General features: G+C 54.3%; 1 protein-coding gene across 5 annotated transcripts in view; it reads right to left on the bottom strand.

The window, feature by feature from the left end:
- EPHB2 (EPH receptor B2) overlaps window positions 325-19,969 on the bottom strand; it is a 200,882-nt gene continuing 181,237 nt past the window's right edge. For all 5 annotated transcript variants that reach the window (XM_005656047.3, XM_021095499.1, XM_021095501.1 and 2 more), the window contains exons 10-16: window positions 14,281-14,403; window positions 13,475-13,722; window positions 12,436-12,651; window positions 11,435-11,584; window positions 9,946-10,139; window positions 8,365-8,520; window positions 325-7,844 (exon numbers count right to left, since the gene is read on the bottom strand). In XM_005656047.3, the coding sequence (XP_005656104.2) occupies window positions 7,736-7,844; window positions 8,365-8,520; window positions 9,946-10,139; window positions 11,435-11,584; window positions 12,436-12,651; window positions 13,475-13,722; window positions 14,281-14,403 (1,196 nt within the window). In that variant the 3' untranslated portion in view covers window positions 325-7,735. The remainder of the gene's footprint in view (window positions 7,845-8,364; window positions 8,521-9,945; window positions 10,140-11,434; window positions 11,585-12,435; window positions 12,652-13,474; window positions 13,723-14,280; window positions 14,404-19,969) is intronic.

The following is a 19,969-nucleotide window of genomic DNA, read 5'->3' as shown; positions in this document are numbered from 1 at the left end:
GGGAGTTAGACATCATTGCCCCATTTTAGAGACGTGAAAATGAGGCCCTCTCCAAAGATACATCGCTAACAAATGGCAGAGTTGGGATTCAAATCCCAGGACCTCTGACAGCAGAGCTCAAACTTTTCAAACAGGCCAGATCCCCCCGCGGCTGCCCCTCCCCAGCCCCAACCTCACCCACACCCCTAGCCCTGGCTCCGTCCTTAGCCCAGGAAAACTCCTACGTACTCTTCAGAACCCCGATGAGGACCTCTAGGAGCTCCTATTTGTTCCCTGGAGAACCTCAGGGGGAAAAAATACTGTGAGTCCAAGAGATAATTTTTGCAATTCACATTTATTTTGAAAAAAAAAAAAAAAAAAGGTTCTGCTAAAAATACTCCTACAAAGGCATTGGAGTAACAAGGTCAGGGTTGCTCGTGGACACAGCTGGTGAGATTTCATTGGTCACAACAGTGTGGGTCCGGGAAGCCAGGTCTGACCTATGACCATCAGAACCCCAGCTGCACCCCTCCCCACCTCCCCAGCATTTTCAGGAAAACCTGTGACCAGAGGAAACAGAAATTCTGTGAAACCACATCCCACGGGCCCCAGTTGAAAGCTCTGGCCCACATGGCCAGGGTTAGAGTTTTGAGTGAACCCCTTGGGAGCTTTCCGGGTGCCCACCCCCACCACCCATGGCTCGGACAGCAGCTCTAGGAGGCCAAGGTCAGAGAGGGTGTCTTCGTGCCCCCAGAATGCTCCTTGGGGATCTGGATTTGATGGGCAAGGGTCCGACAGTGGAGAGGGGCTGAGTGGGGACCACAGGTAGCAGCACAGCATAGTGAATGCGAGGGCAAGTGCTGGGTCCGAGACCACTGGCCAACAGTGGGAACCGGGAAGGGCACCACCCACGTCTCCGAGTTTCCTAGTCTGTGGAGGGGGAGGATGGTTGTGCCTGTCCCCCAGGGCTGTGTGAGGGTTAAGCAAGACACCGTGTGTGAAAAGTTACGCACAGCGCCTGGCATATTGTTGGCACTCAAGGAATAGCAGCTATGACTAGGGTTTGGGGCTGAGCGTGGCCAACCACCAATTGCTCTTCTCTGGAGCTGAAAGAGCCTGGTTGTGAGTGAGTGGCCCTGCCAGACCCCCCCCACACCAGGTCAGCCTCAGGGGCTTGACTTCATGCCCTCTGCCCACCAGAGTCCCTGTCCACGGAGGGGAAAGCAGCCAGACTGATTACTGAGCTCTGAGCCCAATCCAGAGGCACCTCCTCCAGCAGTCTTCCAGACCCCATAGGCAGTGGCCTGAACTGGGACGTGAGGGCCTCCTGCATATGGGGGCTGGGACTGCGTGGCTGTGGGAGCCGCATCCGAAGTGTTGGAGGGAAGGCACCTCCTCTGGGGTTTGCGGCAAGACCCTGTGGATGCCCAGGGTTAAGCCTCTGATTCTGAAAGGCAAGGCTGGGGTGCTTGGGGATGATTCTTTAGCTAATCCTGGCCCTGCAGCTTCCTTCCTAAGGGGGCAGGGCTCTCCACCCCAGATGCGTCCCTCCTGGGCTCCTGAACGGAGCTGTCTAACCTATTGGCCAGGAGACACTGTGACCTGTGTGGAGCTCTGCTGTAGCTTGGGACACTCAGCCCCCGATCGCTGCTGGCAGGGCCAGGTGCTGACAGTTCTACTCCTTAACCAGGGAGAGAAATCCAGCATCATGCTCAGAAGGAGCATCCTTGGTCTTTGCCGAGGTTCATCTCTTGACTCAGAGTCAAGGATGGAGTTGTTAGTGTTTGTTTTTAGCCGTCTCCCTCCCCATCTCTTTTTGTCTTTCTTGCTCTCTCTTTGTGCTTTGTCACTGCTGGGACTCTCAAGTTTGGGGAATCAGTGATGAGCAGTGGGACTTGAAATTTCAGGAATTGGCAGCATAGAATTATATGGTGGTGGAATCTTAAAAACACTGAACTCTTCTTGGAATCTGAGAATTATGAGGTTTTGCAACCTTAGAATCTTGGAATCTTTCACCCATGGAATGCTAGAATTTTGGACTCTTGCAGGGTCAGCAGGACCCCCCAGAGTGGATGTGGTACTGGTTTAGACCTCCTCCCTCCCCCACCAGGGGCTGTTAGCCCCTGAGTGAAGACAAGGACCTTCACTCCCTCTTCTTCCTCCAGGGGAAGCCGGGTCTTAGTCTGAGGGGCAGGGGCTGGTGGGGGGAGTTCTTTGAAGCTCCAGGTCCAGCTGGAAGCCCCACCTTGTCTTTGCCTGGCCCACCTGGCCAGGTATGGAGTGAACAGGCATGGATCATAGCCTTGAGGTCCGTGGGGTCTCCATAGGGTGGCCCTGGGCGGGCTGCTGGGCCCCTCTGAAGTATTAAGTTCCTGCTCTTTCTTGCTATATCAGCTTTCTTGAAGCAGCCTTCATGCTGTGAAACTAAACTCAGACAGACTCTGGGTCTGAGGGGGGTGGGTATCTTTGTAATTTTCCTGAAAGCTTAGTTCTTAATACATTCCTGAGGGTCAGCCCTTCCCCCTGACTTCTTGGGTCCTAATCCATGTCTGTGTTTGGGCATCTTATCTGACAATGTCCTGCTTTTTTCTAATCCCTGTCTACGCCAGGCCCTCTCTCGCTGCAGACATCAGGGCACAGTTCACCGCGGGGGAAGTGAAGAGAGGATTTTAGTGTCTGGAGGAATCTCCTGGAGGAGCTTGTTAAAAGCAGAGGCTCCGAAGCCCTACCTTGGCTATTCTGATTTAGGGGGTCAGAGTGGAGCAGGCAGAGGACCTGGCTGGAATCCTCTGGGAATCGCCTCTGAGAATCCGGTCCCTCCTTTGTAGAGAGGGGATGGTGACACCTGTAAGGTCACCACTACCCTGGCACAGGGTAGTGACTGCGATTAGTGCAGTCCCTATGGCGTCAGCCTCCGGTGGGGTGTCCCTGAGCCTTCCTGTGTCACAGAGCAAAGGCCAAGTCACTTCTGGAGACCAGCACTCTGACTCTAGTGTCTCTGAAGGGGAGTGTGGCCAGCTTCAAGGCCGTAGCCCCTGCCGACTATGGTAGGAGCCGTTTCTTGGGAGGCTGGATCAAGGTGGGCAGGTGGTGTGGCTCCCTAACCTCCCTCTGTGTTCCCCGGTGTGACACGCTAGTGGAAAGGGCAGGACCCCAGCCCCCATCCAACATGTCTGGGTGACCTCTCTCTAGCCAGGGCGACAGGGCAGAGACACCTTTCTGAGCAGTTTGCATGCCACTTGCCCAGCCCCCAGCCCTGCTCGCTTGTTCCCTCTGCTCAGTCCCCTCGGGGCATCCCTGCCTCCCCGGCCCTCACCACCACCCGCATCCTCTCAGCTCCCTTAGTGCCTGGCCTGGAGGGAATGGGGTGGGCATCTCAGTTGAATGCAGCCGAATCAGGTAGCACAAAATCCAACCCTGCTGTTGCAAGCAGCTGAAATGACTCTTTGGATTATCTGCATCAGTGAATGAGGATGGAAGAGGGAGCAGCAGGGCCTGGATTCTCTGGGAAGAAATGAGGGCTTCTCCAGGGGGCTCTTCCCCCTGGGGGAGGGGAGCTGGGAGGCGTCCTGCTCCCGTCTGATGGTGAAACTGCTTCCTCCTTTTGGAACCTGATGCTCACTCTGACCCTCTTCCGCTCAAGCGCCTGCCCTGGCTGGACGGTGTGCTGTGTCAGGCTGTGGTTTAAGCTTCCCCTTAACCCAGCCCTCACCTTCCAGCACGGCTCTGGTCCGTCCACGTACAGCTCCTCCCTCTTAACCAGTCTGGCCTTTGCCTCTTTGGGAACCCTGCACCTCCCACTCGGCATGGCCTCTCCCTCCACCTCTGTTATTGTCAAGATCACCTCCTCCATGAAGCCTTTCCTGACACCTCCAGCTGCTTTGATCTTTCTCTTCTCTTACCAGCCCCCGTTCAGACACCAGGTACTTCCTATGGCCTCGTTGAGCGTGGAGTGGGCCTGGATGCAGGTCAACAGCCCTGCTGTGTCCCTCCCTGGCTGTGTCATCCTGAGCAAGCTTCTTCCTCTCTCTGAGCCCCTCCTGACAGGACTGCAGTGGTGTTATTTCTTCTGGCAAGTCTTCCAGCCTTGGAACTTGGAACTTCAGGGGCTCAGGGGCTGAGGGCCCAGCACTGAGGCTAGGGTGTGAGGGCTTCAGCCAGGCGGGGGAGCCAGCCCCTGGTGGGAGCTCCTAGTCTGGAGATGAGCCCCTAACCTGAGAGGGGTGCAAGGCTAGAGACCGCCCACAAGGAGTGGCAAAGCCCCCTGGGAGGGACCGCCCAGACATGGCAGGGAAAGTCCAGCTGATGCCATCTGGGCAGTAAACAGCCACTGGTTAGTAAACAGCCACTGCCCCAAGTCCCTAAGGATCCCCAAAGGCACCTACCACTCTCGCTCCTATTCTGGGGCTTTCTGGTCTCACACTAAAGCCGCCACCTATTCTGATTGGCCCGCCCACGTCCTAGCAGTTGATAGACGTTTGAATATCATTCCCCAGGAAGAGGCCGCTGATCATCAACAGTAACCCAGGGCGGAGGGTGGGGGAGCCTCTGCAGCAGTAGGAGGGAGGCGATGGCACAGCTCTCTATCACCCAGCCTGGCCCTGTGCACCCTCTCAGAGCAGCTGGTCCCCATTTCCATAGTGTCCTGGCCCATATTTACAGGGCAGCTTTCTTTCCTCAAGTACCCACTGTGGGCAGAGCAGCCGGAAACTCCTCTCACACTGCTGGGCAGGTGGGGACTGGCACTTGGGGAGGTTGAGCCAGGAAGGGATTAGTAACCAGGCAGCGGGTGGCTCAGCGCCGTGTGCCTGGGCGAGCGGGCAGCGTCTGTGAAAGGCGCTTGGCAGCGCGGCCTACCATCCCCACTGAGAAGCGAGCAAGAGCTGGGGTGGGGGTGTACCCCCGAAGCAGGGAGAGGAGAGCATCTACCTGCATCCGGGATGGTCACAGTGACGTCTGTCTGTTACCCTGAAATGGAGACAGAGGGTCTGGGTAGCGCCCTTCCTCTTGAGAAGCAGGCACGTGGGGGCCCAGGACCCCTGAGGACTTGGGCTTGAAGGGCGGATGGGCAGACGTGCTGGCCAGCAGACACCAGCCTAGCGGCTTAAGACAGGACGCCATCTGACAGGAAGCACCGATTGCCAGCCCCCTGTGGGGCCCCAGGGCTGTGTGTGTGGGGGGGGCAGGGGCAGGCTGGGGAGATGGTTAATCTACAGAGCATCAGGGCAGCTCCCTCCAGAAGGTGACCTTGTGAGCCGGGACAGCTGCCATCCGTGCTGGGCATCTTTGGGGCACAAAGGGCAGCTGGCTGGGCCAAGGCCGGCCAGTTCATGGGAAACCAGCCAATGCCTTCCTGGTGGCTCGCTCTGCTGTTCCCCCTGGGGGTCCATTCTCCCTTCTAATCCCTTCCTTCCCTTTGCCTCTCAGGCTCTGAGAACAGGTGAGTGACAGATGACAGGCTGGTCCGTGCTGGATGCTTGCTTTGAATGAGGGGCCTTTGGTTGGCCACCTGCCGCCCACGTCTTTCTCACTGGTCAGTCTCCAGTGGACAAAGGGAAGGCTCCTGAGATGCAGCGTTCCTGGCTCCCCCTCCCCAGCCTCCTCCTTCCACATGAGGAATTTTGATTGTATGTGAGTAGAAGCCCGTCTGCTCAAAGAGTTGCCCAGGCTCAGGTGCAATATCTGTGGCTTTGACCGAGGGTCGGTGGGTTCTCCCTCATGCACTGCTGTCTACTCCCTGCTCCTGCTGCACCCTGGAGTGGCTTACCGTGATTTGCAGGGCATCAGACTCCAAGTTCTAAGCCACTTCCAACTCACTTCTTTCGTTGCCTGTGCTTTTGACAAGCCAGAGCCAGAAGGGCCACATGGACCATTGGAGTTCTCCACGTATTTTCTTAGCCCCGGGCCTTCTAGAACCCTGAGGAAGGAAGGGCCCCTTAGAAGAGCATCATGGGTCACTTGACATGTCCCAGGCATGCCAGGGTCCCTCTTGGAACTTACAGAGAACCGGGGTCATTTTCTAACTAAAGCATTTATTTCCATTCAGTTCACTAACCGATTGTTCCGATCAGGTGCCCGTGTTTGCTCTCAGGAGAGAGTCTGTGGCCAGACCTCCTTGGCTGATGGGTCTCCCATGGCCACGACCTTCAGACCTGGGCAAAGGTCCAATGGAGGGGAGAAGGTGGGAGAGAAGTCACACACTTTCTCCCCAGTGGGGGGAAGGAGCACACCTGCATGTGGTCTGAGGGGGACGCTCTGGAGGGCTGGCACATCACAGTGAATGATCCGGGTGCTGGCCTCTGATGCTGCCCAGGCTGGGCTCTCAGAGATGAACCTGGGTTGTGGCCATCTGAGGCCACTCTGGAACCTCGAAGGGGCCTATTTCCCCGGAAAGTACTGGAGAGACTGGGACAGGAGAGAGAAGTGGGCCAAGACTTCTGGCCCTGCAGCCTCTACTCCCCTCTCAATCCGTTGCTTTCAAAAACAGTCCTAGGGTGGGGTGCTCCTCCACCTCGGCCCCCACCCTCCGCCCAAATCTCCCTCAGTCTCTGAATGGCCCAGATGGCTCCCTGGCCGTTGGCTTTGGTGGGGCCTGGCAGCAGGTGGGAACGCTATGCAGAGGGGAGGGAAGGTGTCAATGAAAACCATATAAAAAATCCAGAAATGTGCATATAAAATCTCGCCCTTGGTGTATTGCCTAAGTCAGTAAGCAGAAAGCACCTTCTTCCTGGAGAAGGATCAGGTCCTCAAAAGGTAGGAAATGTCAAAGTGTCACTTCATTGTCATAAAAAAAAAAAAACCCAACAAACCCCCCAAACCAAATCCACCCCTGACCAAAATACCCCCGAGTCCATGAATTGCTGTAAACAAACCCAGATGCAGGAGCAATCCTTCTCAGTGGCAGTCGTAGCTGATGGCAGTCACTGCCGCATCAGTCCTCCAGGTGGGGGCTGGCGCCCAGTGGGGCCAGGGCCGCTGTGCACGTGACGTGGACGTGGAGCTGCAGACCGGGGCGGGGGTTGGGGGGCCGGCCATCCTCAGGAAGGCTGACCTTTCTGGTGTCCCCAACCCAGGAGGACAGAAGTTCCTTTTCAGCCCCAGGAGCTGACAGGAGAAGCAGGTCTCTTTCATTGGAGTTTCTAAAATAGTCTCCAAAGACGGAAAGATTCTTCTGTTTGCCCAGTGGCAGCGGGATTGGATTTTCCCAGAGTGGTTCCCGGGGGCGGATGCCCGTCTGCCCGCCTGCCCGCCTGTCCGCCTGGCACGTGGCTATTGAGCGAGGCCTGGAAGAGCAACTCCCGGGATGGGAGAGAAGGGTGGCCCCTGTCTCTTCCCTTCACATTTGTTTTCCTGAAAGTGTTTCTTGGCTCCGGCCAGGTCACCTTCCCAGAGGGAGTTGGAGAGAAACTGCTTTTGATCTCCGAGTGGACAAATCACATGGATCGCCCAAGCCCTTTTTTTTCCCCCCAGAACAAGGATCGCTTTCCTTATGAGAATCCTCTTTAAAAAATATTCCTTGTATTTCCCGCCCCCTCCCAGGATCTATATTCTTTTGTCCCCATTCCCTTTTTTTTCCCATCATCTGAGTGGCACATGTTCTTGGTGACGTCTCGTGGCTGGAGCGCTGCTGGGTTCTTCCTGTTGCCTGTGGCCTCCTGGCAGGTGGCTGACCCTGCGGTGGCCAGAGAACCAGGGCCGGCATGTGGGGCAGAGGGGGCGGGGCCTGGAGGAAGAGGTGAGCCGAGGCCCGTGAACGTCAAACCTCCACAGACTGGATCTGGTTCATCTGTGCCCGCATCACCTGGATACTGTTCAGGATTTTTTTCTGGTGACCAGCCAAGGTGACTCCAACCCGGAGAATGTCCCTTTGGGAGAGAAGCGCATGTGTTAGGGAAATGTGGGGGTGGAGGGGCTCTGTCCGGTAGAGCTGCCCCGGCTGCTCCAGGGGTTTCCTGCTGGAGAAACCAAGGCAGGGGGTGGAGGCCTTGGGGGAGGGGGTGGGTGTGTGGAGCCAGAGTGAGTGAAAGGGGAGGATGGAGCACGGGATCGGGAGTCAGGGCACCTGGGTGCACCTGTCTCCTCTGCTGCGGGGGAGGGAAAGGGCACCTGCGTTTACTAAATACCCACTCACGGGTCTTCCTGCCACGCCCCAGTTTACAGAAGAAAACCAGGGCTGAGGAAGGCTCTGTGATTTGCCCAACGTCACAGCTAGCGGGTGGCAGGAGGCCCAGGGGTAGACCTGAACGTGACTCCGTGTTGGCCATCATGCCCCTCGGTCCCCCGCATCCCTGCTGGGACACTATTTCTCACTCTCCAGAGCCCCCCACTTGGCAGGATGGGTGGGGTGGGGGGCTAATGATGGTGGGTGGGGGGCTGGGCACTCACTCCATCATCATCTGTGACACGACGTCGAAGGAGGTGAAGCCGGCGTTGGCGAAGCTCTCCTTGTACTGCCCCATCTTGATGGCCTCCAGCCACTCATCCACCGTGTTAAAGCTGGTGTAGTCAGGGATCGTGCGGTCCAGCAGCGGCAGGTTGATTCTGGGGGTGGGGTGGGCAACAGGGACAGTCAGGGCATGGGCTGACCTGGGCATGAGCCTGGGCCCACTTGCAGGTGGCGTGTACCTGCATGGATGCATCCATCTGTGTGAAGGCAGGTGAGTATCTATATATGTGAGTATTTCTAGGTGAGAGTGGGAGTGAGCTTGTACCCACAGGGATGTGCACAGGTATGCGTGTGAGTATGCAAGAGCGAGTGTGTGTGCATGACTCAAAGCTGGGGCTCCCTGGAAAGTCGAGGGAACCCTCTACGGGGACTGCTGAGAGGCTGGACCTCAGTGGTGAGGCGGGAGACACTTCTCCATGCTTCTTACTTTGAGGAGGGATTTCAGCCATGCTGATTATTGGCCGAATCCTCCCCAGTGCTGCTCTGTCCTCTCTACCCTGGCTGTGCTACAGGAAGCTGATCATGTGGACTGTGTCTCCAAAGTCCAAACAAAGCTGGTGGCGCTAATGGCAGTGACTTCCTGGTAGGGATGGCGTGAAGCGACCCTCATGAGGCTAAAATCTTTGCATGGTTTTTACCTGGAGAATCGGGAGTGGCTGGTGTAGGGTCATGGTGAAGAGCAAGAGGCCCTCAGAACTTGGCTGGAGAAGGACTTGGGCCCAGAGAGTCTCTGGACACAGTCAGCCCTGGACCTTGAGGACATGTGGCCGGATGCCCCTCAGAAACCCTGTGTGATCGAGAGTCCTGAAGAGGAAGAGGGTGCAGGGCCAGGACTGGGGCCTGTTGCAGCCGCCCCAGCAAGGCAGTGGTGGCTGCAGGCCTGACTGAGGGCGCCCCAGGCCCTCTGGGAGAAGGGAAGCCCTGGGATCCCTGGAGCTAAGGCACGTTCAGCAGAGCCAGACTCTCTGATGCAAGGGTGGCTACCCTGGTGTGGGGTCATGCATGCGTGTGTGGTATGCACTTCTGAATGTGTGTGCTTATTAGGTGCTTATGGATGTGTGTCAGTGCAAGAGCCGGAGTGTTGGGTGTGCCTATGTGTGTGAGACTGTGTGAGCATAAGCATGAGCATCTGTGCCCAGTTGTGGGTGCATCTACGGGTGTGTGTGTATGTGTGTGTGAGCATGGCCACATGGAGAAGGATGCAGATGCAAGTCAGAGGGTCCAGGTCTAAGTGTGAGGGAGGTAACTGAATGATGAGTAGGTCTATTCACCAAGACTCTAATGATTTCCCTTAAGGGTGGTCCTCTCTGATCACGCTTTGAAAGATGCTTCCTCTTCTGCTACCCAGATTGGGCTTCCTTCTCCTCTTCAGGACTGTCTGTCCTGCACTCTGTACTCCAGGGCAGGTGGTCTCCCAGCAAACACTGGTGCTGTCCTTCCCCATCCCAACTCAGCCACACTGGGAGGGGGCGGGGCCAGGGCAGAGCTGGGAGAAGGGGTGGGGCAGGGCGGGACCATACCCAGAAGAGAGGGGCGCCATGGCTTTGAGGCTGTTGGGGTTGCGGATCATCTTGTCCAGCGTGTTGACGATCTGGCCGAACTTGGGCCGGTGGTTTCGGTCCTTCTGCCAGCAGTCCAGCATGAGCTGGTGCAGGGCGCTTGGGCAGTCCATGGGTGGTGGCAGCCGATAGTCCTGCTCTATGGCGTTGATTACCTGGGGACAGGACAGGGGCAGAGTGGGGTAGGGTGGGTGAGGTAAGAGCATCTGCCCTCTGGCTTGGCCCATCTTGGCTTCAGTACATTGCAGGACAGAGCTATCTGGTTGCCATGGTAACTGTCTCCACTTCCTGGAGGCAGCCCCAGGATGTGCCTCACCTGGCTTCCCACCATTCGTGGCCTCAGCCTGGTCTGGAAGCTGGGTGCCTGCACCCCACCACCCAGCACCCCAAGATGCTCTCTACCAGACTGACCCTACTGTGAGCAACCCTACCTGGCTCCTCTGTCAGGGGCAGGAGCCTAAACACCTTTCCAAATTGTGCTGCCACCAGGGCCAAATTCATCTTCCCCACTTTGACTGTGGGTCACCTTCCCTGCTCAAGTTTCTCAAATATTCCCTGTTTTTGGAGTTCCTGTTGTGGCTCAGGGGTTAACAACCCCGAATGGCATCCATGAGGACGAGGGTTCGAGCCCTGGCCTTGCTCAGTGGGTTAAGGATCTGGCATTGCCATGAGCTGTGGTGTAGGTCACACACACAGCTCGGATCTCCTGTTGCTGTGGCTCTGGCGTAGGCTGGTAGCTCAGCTCTGATTGCACTCCTAGCCTGGGAACCTCCATATGCCATGGGTGTGCCCATAAAAAGACAAAAAGACCAAAAAAAAAAAAAATACCCTGTTCTGCACTGTGGCAAATCAGAAATCCTTGGGTTGACCTTAAAGCACCCCATCATTGAGCCTCATCAACCTTTCTGGCCAACTTTCCTCTCCACTGCTCTCCAACATGACCCCTCATCAACCCCTCTCTGGGCCTTTGCACAGTTCTTCCCATCGAAAGCTCTCCTGTCTCCACGTCCCACTACTGTCTGAGTCCTGCCTGCCTGGAAAGACCTCCTGGCTGGTCTTGCCTGCAGTGCCCTTGCCCGAATACCCCTGGTGCATGACACCTGCCTTCTCTTTGGTACCTGATACATAGCACCTGATAACTACATCTGGTACCCAGAATAATTATCTTGGCTCCCACATGGACAGATACAGACTCATTCAGGGTTGGCCACAACGTGAATACATCCTGAAGATTTGCCACGTTGTGGCTGGGTAGGCCTTGCCTACTTCTGACCCCTAGAGAGTCTAGGGTCCTGGGCAGATGTGGGGGTGGGGCTGGGGGTTGCCCTGGCCCAGGATCTTGGAGCCCTTGCTCCCACCCGCCCTGGGGTGGGTGAAAGGCCAGGAGTTCTGGATCCTCCCTTCCCGGCTGGCTGACCAGGGGGGCTCTGCCCAGCCCTTGGAGACTTACATCCTGGTTGGTCATGTCCCAGTAGGGCCGCTCCCCATAGGACATCACCTCCCACATGACGATACCATAGCTCCAGACGTCACTGGCCGAGGTGAACTTCCGGTACTGGATGGCTTCTGGGGCCGTCCAGCGGATGGGGATCTTCCCACCCTGGGGAACAGAATGAGGAAGGTTAATGAGTGGGAGGCTGACCTGAATGGCCTCTGCTCACCAAGCTCCCCACCCTCTGCTGTGCGCTGCACGGTCCCACAAAGCGCCTCACTGTTTCCCTAGACTCACCTTGCTGCTCCAGACCTCCGGGCATTTGCACATGCCATTCCCTCTGCACGAAGTGCCTTCTCGCACCCCGCCATCTGGTAACCTCCGCCTCACCCTTGAAGTCCTTCTGAAAATCTTGCCCTGAGTCCCAGAGAGTTGCTCACGCTCCGACTCCAACTGTGCCCCATCTGCTCCATCCAGGGGGCGCTTCTCACACAGACCAGCACTCCTCATGTGCCTCTTGCCTGGCTCTACTTGAACTATCTCGGAGCCCTCTGAAGCCTCTTCCTTTCTGTCTAAAACCCTTCAACCACCCCGAGAGCTTTCAGGAGAGAGTCCCAAGCCTGGGCATTCTAGGGCCTCCAAGACCTGGCTCAGCCTTCCTCTCAGCGTTGTGCTCACCACCCTCCCCGACAGCCGGCGGTCCAGTCACACCTTGCCAGGAGAATATGGCATATGACAAACTTACTGGCACTTGGCATTCAGCTCACCTATCACTCCCTCTAGCAAGCCTTCCTCTGCCTCCCCAGGCGGGTGCGTAACTCACAGCCTGGTCACTCCGTGCTGCTCTGCACATCTGGGTCCCCATGAGCCTGGGAGCTCCAAGAGGGCAGACAATGTACTTTATGTCTCTAGGTCTCCAAGGCCCAGCGCAAAGCTTGGCATGAGCAGGGCTCGGTGAAAACATACTGTGGGGAGAGGTGGTGGCCCTGCGACTCCAATGTTCCCAGGCTCCATCTTACCAGGGCGCTGGTGTAGGTGGGGTCTGAAGTATCGTCCTCCAGAAAGCGTGAGAGCCCAAAGTCAGACACCTTGCAGACCAGGTTGCTGTTGACAAGGATGTTGCGGGCGGCCAGGTCGCGGTGGACGTAGTTCATATCTGCCAGGTACTTCATGCCAGCTGCGATGCCCCGGAGCATGCCCACCAGCTGGATGACTGTGAACTGCCCATCATTTTGCTTTGGGAGAAGTAGAGGCAACACAGAGTAAATGGAAGGGCATGAGTGAGATCTCTGGAGCCTTCTTATGATGGGACACCACAACAGGACTCTGCCACCCTGGCCTGGGCTCCCTGTGGGAAGACTCGATCCTTAGGGACCTTAGAGGGGCCCAAGAAAGGCCAGTTTCAGGACAGTGGAGAGAACATGGGCTTTGAAGCAGACACAGCTGGTTTGAATCTGGATTGCCCCTTGTAGGCTGTGCAGCTTTGGTCATGTGACCTAACCTCTCTGAGTCTTTTTTCTCAACTATATGTTAAATGTGGGTAAGTTAACGCCCACCTTCTAGGACTGTTAGAGTTCAACAAGAAGCTGCACAGAAGGTGCCTGGCACATACTAGGTGCTTAAGAAATATTTGTTAAATAGCAGCTAGTCTAGTGGCATACTTCTGATTCCAAGTCAGTGTTCTTTGTCTCGCTGGTTGACTGTGATCTCTCAGGGGGCCTAGGACCCTGTCTCAACCATCTCGGCAACCTTGGGACTCTACTTCTCTTGGAGCCTCAGTTTTCTCTTGTGCCTAATGTGGAGGCCAGCTAAGAACCTGGATGGCAAGAGCGTGATTTCAGGTGGTACATCAACTCTGACCAACAGCTCATGGGTTAAGAAGAAGTCTGAGATGGTTTCTGTGTCCAGGGGGAGTGAGTCTGTGCGTAAGAGAATGGAAAGTGGCGACAAGCAAGCCGTTCCTGACCTAGATCTCTCCCCAAACCCTTTCAGGCTCTGAGAGTATGAAGCCTTGTCAGCCACCCCCTTTCCCGCCCCACCCCTCCTGGCTTCCCCTACCCGGAGGAAGGAGTCCAGGGAGCCATTCTCCATGAACTCAGTGATGATCATCACAGGTGTGCTCTTGGTGACCACGCCCTCCAGGTGGATGACATTGGGGTGGTCGAACTGGCCCATGATGGAGGCCTCGCTCAGAAAGTCCCGGCGCTGCTTCTCAGTATAGCCCGACTTGAGTGTCTTGATGGCTACGAAGATCTCTCTCTTGCCTGGCAGCTTCAGGTGGCCACTGCATACCTCACCAAACTCCCCTGGGACAGACACACCGAAAGAGGCACGATGTCACCAGGTGCAAGTGCCACCTCCCTGTTCCCTGTCGCCTCTGCTCCTGGCCCATAGGAGCTTCTCCTCCTCAATGGTCAACTCATCCTCTCAGACACAGAGCCCCTGTGGATACTGGAGGGGCCCAGAAGAGTCCCAGCCATCTTCGGGAGTAAGAGTAAACCCTTTGTGGCCATCCCTTATTTGGCTGGGTGAGGGGTGGGATGTAGGGGAACCCGGGGAGATGAAGCGAGGGTGAGGGGTGGGATGAATGGGAGGAAGGACAAAGCACTAGATGGAGGCCAGAGAATTGGATTCCAGACTTAGCTCAATCTCTGCACAGTGTGCAAGCTCCTTCTAGCCCCGTGCCTCAGTTTCCTCATCTGTCAATGAGGTGGGTTTACTAGGCGATCTCTGGGGGCCCTTCCACCTTGGGCATTCTGGACCTTCAGGCCTTGGAGGGCCCTCTGAGGCTCCACCCTCCATCCTGCCCTCTGCCCCAGGAGTACACTGAGGCCACAGTGCCTGGGAGGGTACCGGCCACCTACCTGCTCCGATCACCTGCTCAATTTTGACACAGGAGATGTCAATTTCCTTGGCAAACTCCCGCACTGCCTCATTAGGGTCCTCGTAGGTGAAAGGGTCGATGTAGATCTTCATGCCCGGGGTCACTGGGAGAGAAGACCAGGCTTGGTCACACGCACTGACTCAAGTCATGTGGACAGACGGAAAAGTGAGAGCCAGTCCCTCCCTGGAGGGAAATCTACTCCTACGTGGCCCCCCTAAGAACTGAGTAACCCCCTGCAAGTTACTTGACCTCTCGGGGTCTCAGTACGCAGGTGGACACTGATCCTGAGTAAGGGCCAGGGGGACAGAGAGGTCAGCAGAGAGAGCAGAGAAATTGGGTTTTTTGTTTTGACTCTACATGATTCGTAAGGGCTTCCTGGAGCAGCTAAAAGACTGTCAGGATTGAGTAACAGGGTCTGTTTTGGGGCAAAGAGGATAGATAGGCTTGTCATTCTTGTGATAGAGAATCTGAGGACCAAAGCAGGGAAAAGGAAGTCAAGAAGGAAGAAAGACAAAAATACAGAAAGAGCAGGCCACCAGCTGTGTTCTTGGGCTTCTGCTAAGGAGATGGCTTTGCTTTTCAAGGCCTCACCCACGCCTCCTCTCCCCTCAGGAGACATCCTGCTGCCTCAGCCTTCCCAGGCACTGGAGGGACTGCCTGGCCAGGGTCTGCGTACCCACGGCTCCTGGGTCTGCCTCCCAGGTCCCCCACTAGCCAAGTCTTAAACTTTTCTCCATCTCAGATTCCCTGATGATCAGCATGAGGCTGGACACAGCCCATATGAATTTGACTTCTGACCTGAGGTGGCTTTTTATTTTCTGAGGCAGAAAGGAAGATTGGAACTTGGATGTTAAAGACCCAACTCTGACCCCATCACTGAGTCAGCAAAAGGCTTTGAAGGAAGGGAAAGATGATCCGTCCCTCATTCCCCCACCCCAATAACTAGTCTTCCACTTCTCAGACCCTCTGGCCCTCTCTCAGCTCCCTCTGCTCCCCAGCTCCCTGTCCACATGCTCCCCCTGCTCCAGGAGCTGGGACTGTGGACGCAGCAGCTCAGGGAGGCGGGAGCTGGAGTCTCTGGGCCATAACAAGACTTGACCAGCCAGTGAGTGGAGCCACAACCCTGCTTAGCCGTGTGACCTTGGACATGTTAGTTGACCACTCTCAGCCTCTAATGCAGACATTCCAGCCATCTAAGAGTTGGAGCCTCTAACACAGGGCTTGGCACAATGGCCTACTGCCTGTTTTGTGATAGGTGTCATAAATAAAGTTTTATTGGGACACAGCCACACACCTTCCTTTGCGTGTGGTTGCTTTCCTGCTGCAGTGGCTGAGTTGAGCAGTTACAACAGAGACTTTAAGGCATACAAAGCCTAAAATATTTTTACCATCCGGCCCTTTAGAGAAAAGCTGGCTAACCACTGCTCTAACACATTAGTTTTATTTTGGATTATTTGTGTGGGTGTCTGTCTAGCCCTTTAGGTCAGAGTTTTCTTAATTTGGGTCTATGAACCACTTGGCAGTCCCAGGATGGGTTTGGTGGGGCTGCTGAAATGGAATGCATTTATTATTGTTACTGTCTCTTTGAGTAAGAAAAATAACTTATGCTCCTTTTAAATAGTTTAAGGGAGTTCCCATTGTGGCGCTGCAGAAACGAATGTAGCTAGTATCCATGAGGATGTGGATTCAACCCCTGGCCTCGTCGGTGGGTTAAGGATCCGGTGTTGCCGTGAGCTGTGGCATACGTCACAGAAGCAGGCTCAGATCCCGCGTTGCTGTAGCTATGGTGTAGGCCAGTAGCTGTAGTTCCCATTCGACCCCTAGCCTGGGAACTTCCATATTCCACGGGTGTGGCCCTAAAAGGCCAAAAAGAAAAAAAAAAGAAAAAAAAAAAGTTTAAGGATCATGTAAGTAACTTTTACTTGTTGAAAGTAGAAAGTAAAATTTCTCCAAAGTCTGTCCCCAAGTATAGAGTTTTTTCTGGATTTTTCTATCTTGCAAATTTTTTTTTTTTTTTTGCTTTTTAGGGCCATACCCACAGCATATGGAGGTTCCTAGGCTACGGGTCTAATTGGAGCTGTAGCCGCCAGCCTACACCATAGCCATGGCAACGCCAGATCTGAGCCACGTCTGCGACTTACACCACAGCTCACGGCAATTCCAGATCCTTAATCTTAACCCAATGAGTGAGGCTAGGGATTGAACCCACAACCTCATGGGTTCCTAGTCGGATTCGTTTCTGCTGAGCCATGATGGGAACTCTTCTTATAATTTTTTTTATACACACACATGTATATTTGTGTTTCTATGGCCATAGGATCATACTCAGAGGTGCCTGAGACCCCCAAAGAGGTTAAGAACCACCATCTTAGCTGTGGAAGCCTGGGAGGAGGGGGGCAGTGCATGTTTTCCTCATTCCTCCCTCCCTGGAACACTGCACACAATAGACACTCGGTGTCTGTAGAATCAGATGACAGAATCCAGATGCTGGAGGTAGAGGACGAAGAGCAGTTGCCACTTACTGAGCCCTTCATCTGTGCCCAGCAGTATGCTGGGCTCTTGATATGCATCGCATCTCCTCCACTCAACACCTCTTAGAGAAGAATCATTATTCTTTTTTTTTTTTTTTGGCTGCACCTGCGGAAGTTCCCAAGCCAGGGGTTGAACCTGTGTTGCTACAGTGCCAGTGCCAGATTAACCTGCTGCACCACAAGGGAACTCCCAGGGATTATTATTCTTATTTCTCGTGTGAGAAAACTATAGCTCAGAGAGGCTAAGTAATCTACCCAAGGCCACAGAGCCAGCAAATGGCACAGCAGGATTTGAACCCAGGTCCGTCAGAATTTAGCTAAGGGCCAGGGCTCTTTTAAAAATTTAATTAATTTTTTATTTTTGCTTTTTAGGGCCGCACCTGTGGCATATGGAGATTCCCAGGCTAGGGGTCTAATCCAAGCTACAGGCTACAGCTGCTGGCCTACACCACAGCCACAGCAACACCAATCCGAGCTGCATCTGTGAACTACACCACAGCTCATGGCAACACCGGATCCTTAACCCACTAAGCGAGGCCAGGGATTGAACCTGAAACCTCATGGTTTTTTTTTTTTTCCCCACTGTACAGCAAGGGGATCAAGTTATCCTTACATGTATACATTACAATTACATTTTTTTTTTCCCTAAAAACCTCATGGTTTTTAGTTGGATTTGTTTCCACTGAGCCACGATGGAGACTCTTTTTTTTTTTTTTTAAATGGCTGCACCTGCAGCATATGGAAGTTCCCAGGCCAGGGATCGAATCCAAACCACAGCAGTGACCTACCCCATAGCTGTGGCAATGCCAGATCCTTAACCCGCTGTGCCATGGCAGGAACTCCCAGGCCAGTGCTCTTAATCACGTTGCTCACTGCCTCCTGGAGGAAATTCACCCAGATCTGGTCCATGCCTCCTCCTCTTGGAGTATTCAGCCATAACAACTCCCTCCCCAAGTCAGCCTTCCTTAGAGTCTGGGCACCAGGTCCCTGGAGATGCTCCTTTTTTTGCTCAGACTCATGTCTGGCCTGTGGTTCTTGGTGACTGACTTTCCGCCTCCCTCCCGACAGAACTGAGGGGAAGCCCTTTCTGTGGGGCCAGCTGGGAAGGGAGGATGGGAATGGGTCAGCTCAGGGAGTTAAAAGAGAAGCACGGCAGGTGCTCAAAGCCTGTGTGGGTGCTGCTCACAGATCAGATGCTGTCCCCAAGCCTTGGCCAGGTGTGTTAGTCAGGGGGGCTCTCTCTTGCTTATAGGACAAAGTGCCTTTAGCATTCTGAGTGCTCCATGATGGACCCCACTTACTGCTCCCTGCTCCTCCATATGCCAGCACAAGGAATTATTTACCCAGAGATCCCAGACACACCTCATAATTTCTTGCCTCCATGCTTTTGTTTATTTATTTATTTTAGGGCTGTACCCAAGGCATATGGAATTTCCCAGGCTAGGGGTCGAATTGGAGCTGCAGCTGCCAGCCTACACCATAGCCACAGCAACACAGGATCCAAGCCATGTCTGCAACCTACACCACAGCTCATGGCAACATTGGATCCTTAACCCACTGATCGAGGCCAGGGATAAACCCACATTCTTATGGATACTAGTCGGGTTCATTACTGCTGAGCCACAATGGGAACTCCCACCTCCATGCATTTGTTCATGTGGTTCCTTCCACCTGTAACACCTTTATCTTCCTTGCTGTGTTCAGATCAAAAGCCACCTCCTCTGTGAAGCCTGCCTGGATTAGCATCAGTGGATACCGATGCTTTCTCCTCAGGTTCCTGCCACCCTGTCTCCACACCCACTCCTGTGGCACTGATGCCTGCATGGCTCTTCTACCTGGTATCAGGGCTCCCAGATTCACAGGCCTACAGCCTCCTGTCATCCTTTCTGCAACACTCTCTTGTCTGTGAGGGCTTGTTTTATGTGCTCTCCCCCAAGGGGGCAGAGGCCATGCCTGTCTCATTCTTGCTAAATCCCAGGACCTGGCACATAGAAGGTGCCCGGTAAATGCTTACCAAAGGAATGGTAGGGCTCTGCTTACTAACACGTCTTCTTCTCTCTCCACCTTTGGGGCCATAAACACCTTTAAGAATTTGATGAAAGCGATGAATCTGCCCCTTGGAAAGGTAATCACCTGTGTGCACCTGTCCATAGTCAAAATCCATATAATTTTGGAATGTTCCCAGGCCCTTGAAGCTCATGGAAATCTGTGAACCCCAAGTTACGAGCCCTTGTTTGAGAATGTTCTCTCTGGAGTATAAGTGTAGGTGGCATACAGTAGATGCTTAATAAATGCTTTCGGAATGTGCGGCTCTGAGCTTTGCCATCCCCGCTTCAGTGACCCTTTGGTTTCACCTCACCATTATTAACACTGTGGGCTCACAGTTTAGCGTGGATTCACCACTCAGCAGACCCTGGTCTAGGCACGTTACAGATATCAACCCAATTACGCCTCCCTGACAATGTTCCTAGATAAATACTGTTATTAGGCTGAGCCCTATGAAATTCAGTATTTGATTGTTTCCAGCGATAAAAGTGGCAGTGTCATTTGGTCCATGCTAATATTATCCCCCTTTTTTGGATGAAGAAACTGTGGTGTAAGAAAGGTTAGATGACCTGTCCAAGGGGACATGGACATGGCTAATAAGTGGTGGAAGTAGTTTAAATCCAGGTCATCTGGCTAGAGAGTCTACACTTATAACTACTAGGCTACCGGTTTATTCTGGGTGCTTCTCCAACTGTCTCTTGGAGTAGAATGTGAGCCTCTGGGACCAGAGCCTTGCACAAGGCCTGGTTCCCAGAAGGGGCATTTGCTGAACTGAAGTTGGATAGGGACCTCTGCGGCAGGAGTCTTCAGAAAATGCGGAGCTACTGTTTGAAGGATTTAGGATGGTCAGGGTCACCAACTGCCATCCTGAAGCCACATGAGAAATTCAGGATGAGGGAAGAGGAAGCAGGCATCCAGAGACCTGGGTTTGAATTCTGCATCTGCCAGTAATAATGGTCACAGATAAGCTGCCCTATGAGTTTGAATTCAGGATCCGCCACTGTATTGATCCAGCTATGTGTCTGTGGGCAAGTCACTTAACCTCTCTGAATGCATTTTTTTTTTCAGCTACAAAATGGAGATAATACATCA

This window comes from Sus scrofa, chromosome 6, assembly GCF_000003025.6.
Source record: "Sus scrofa isolate TJ Tabasco breed Duroc chromosome 6, Sscrofa11.1, whole genome shotgun sequence".
Classification (NCBI taxonomy): Eukaryota; Metazoa; Chordata; class Mammalia; order Artiodactyla; family Suidae; genus Sus; species Sus scrofa.
The sequence above is the reverse complement of the archived record's forward strand: the minus strand, read 5'-3'. Positions and strand labels throughout refer to the sequence as shown.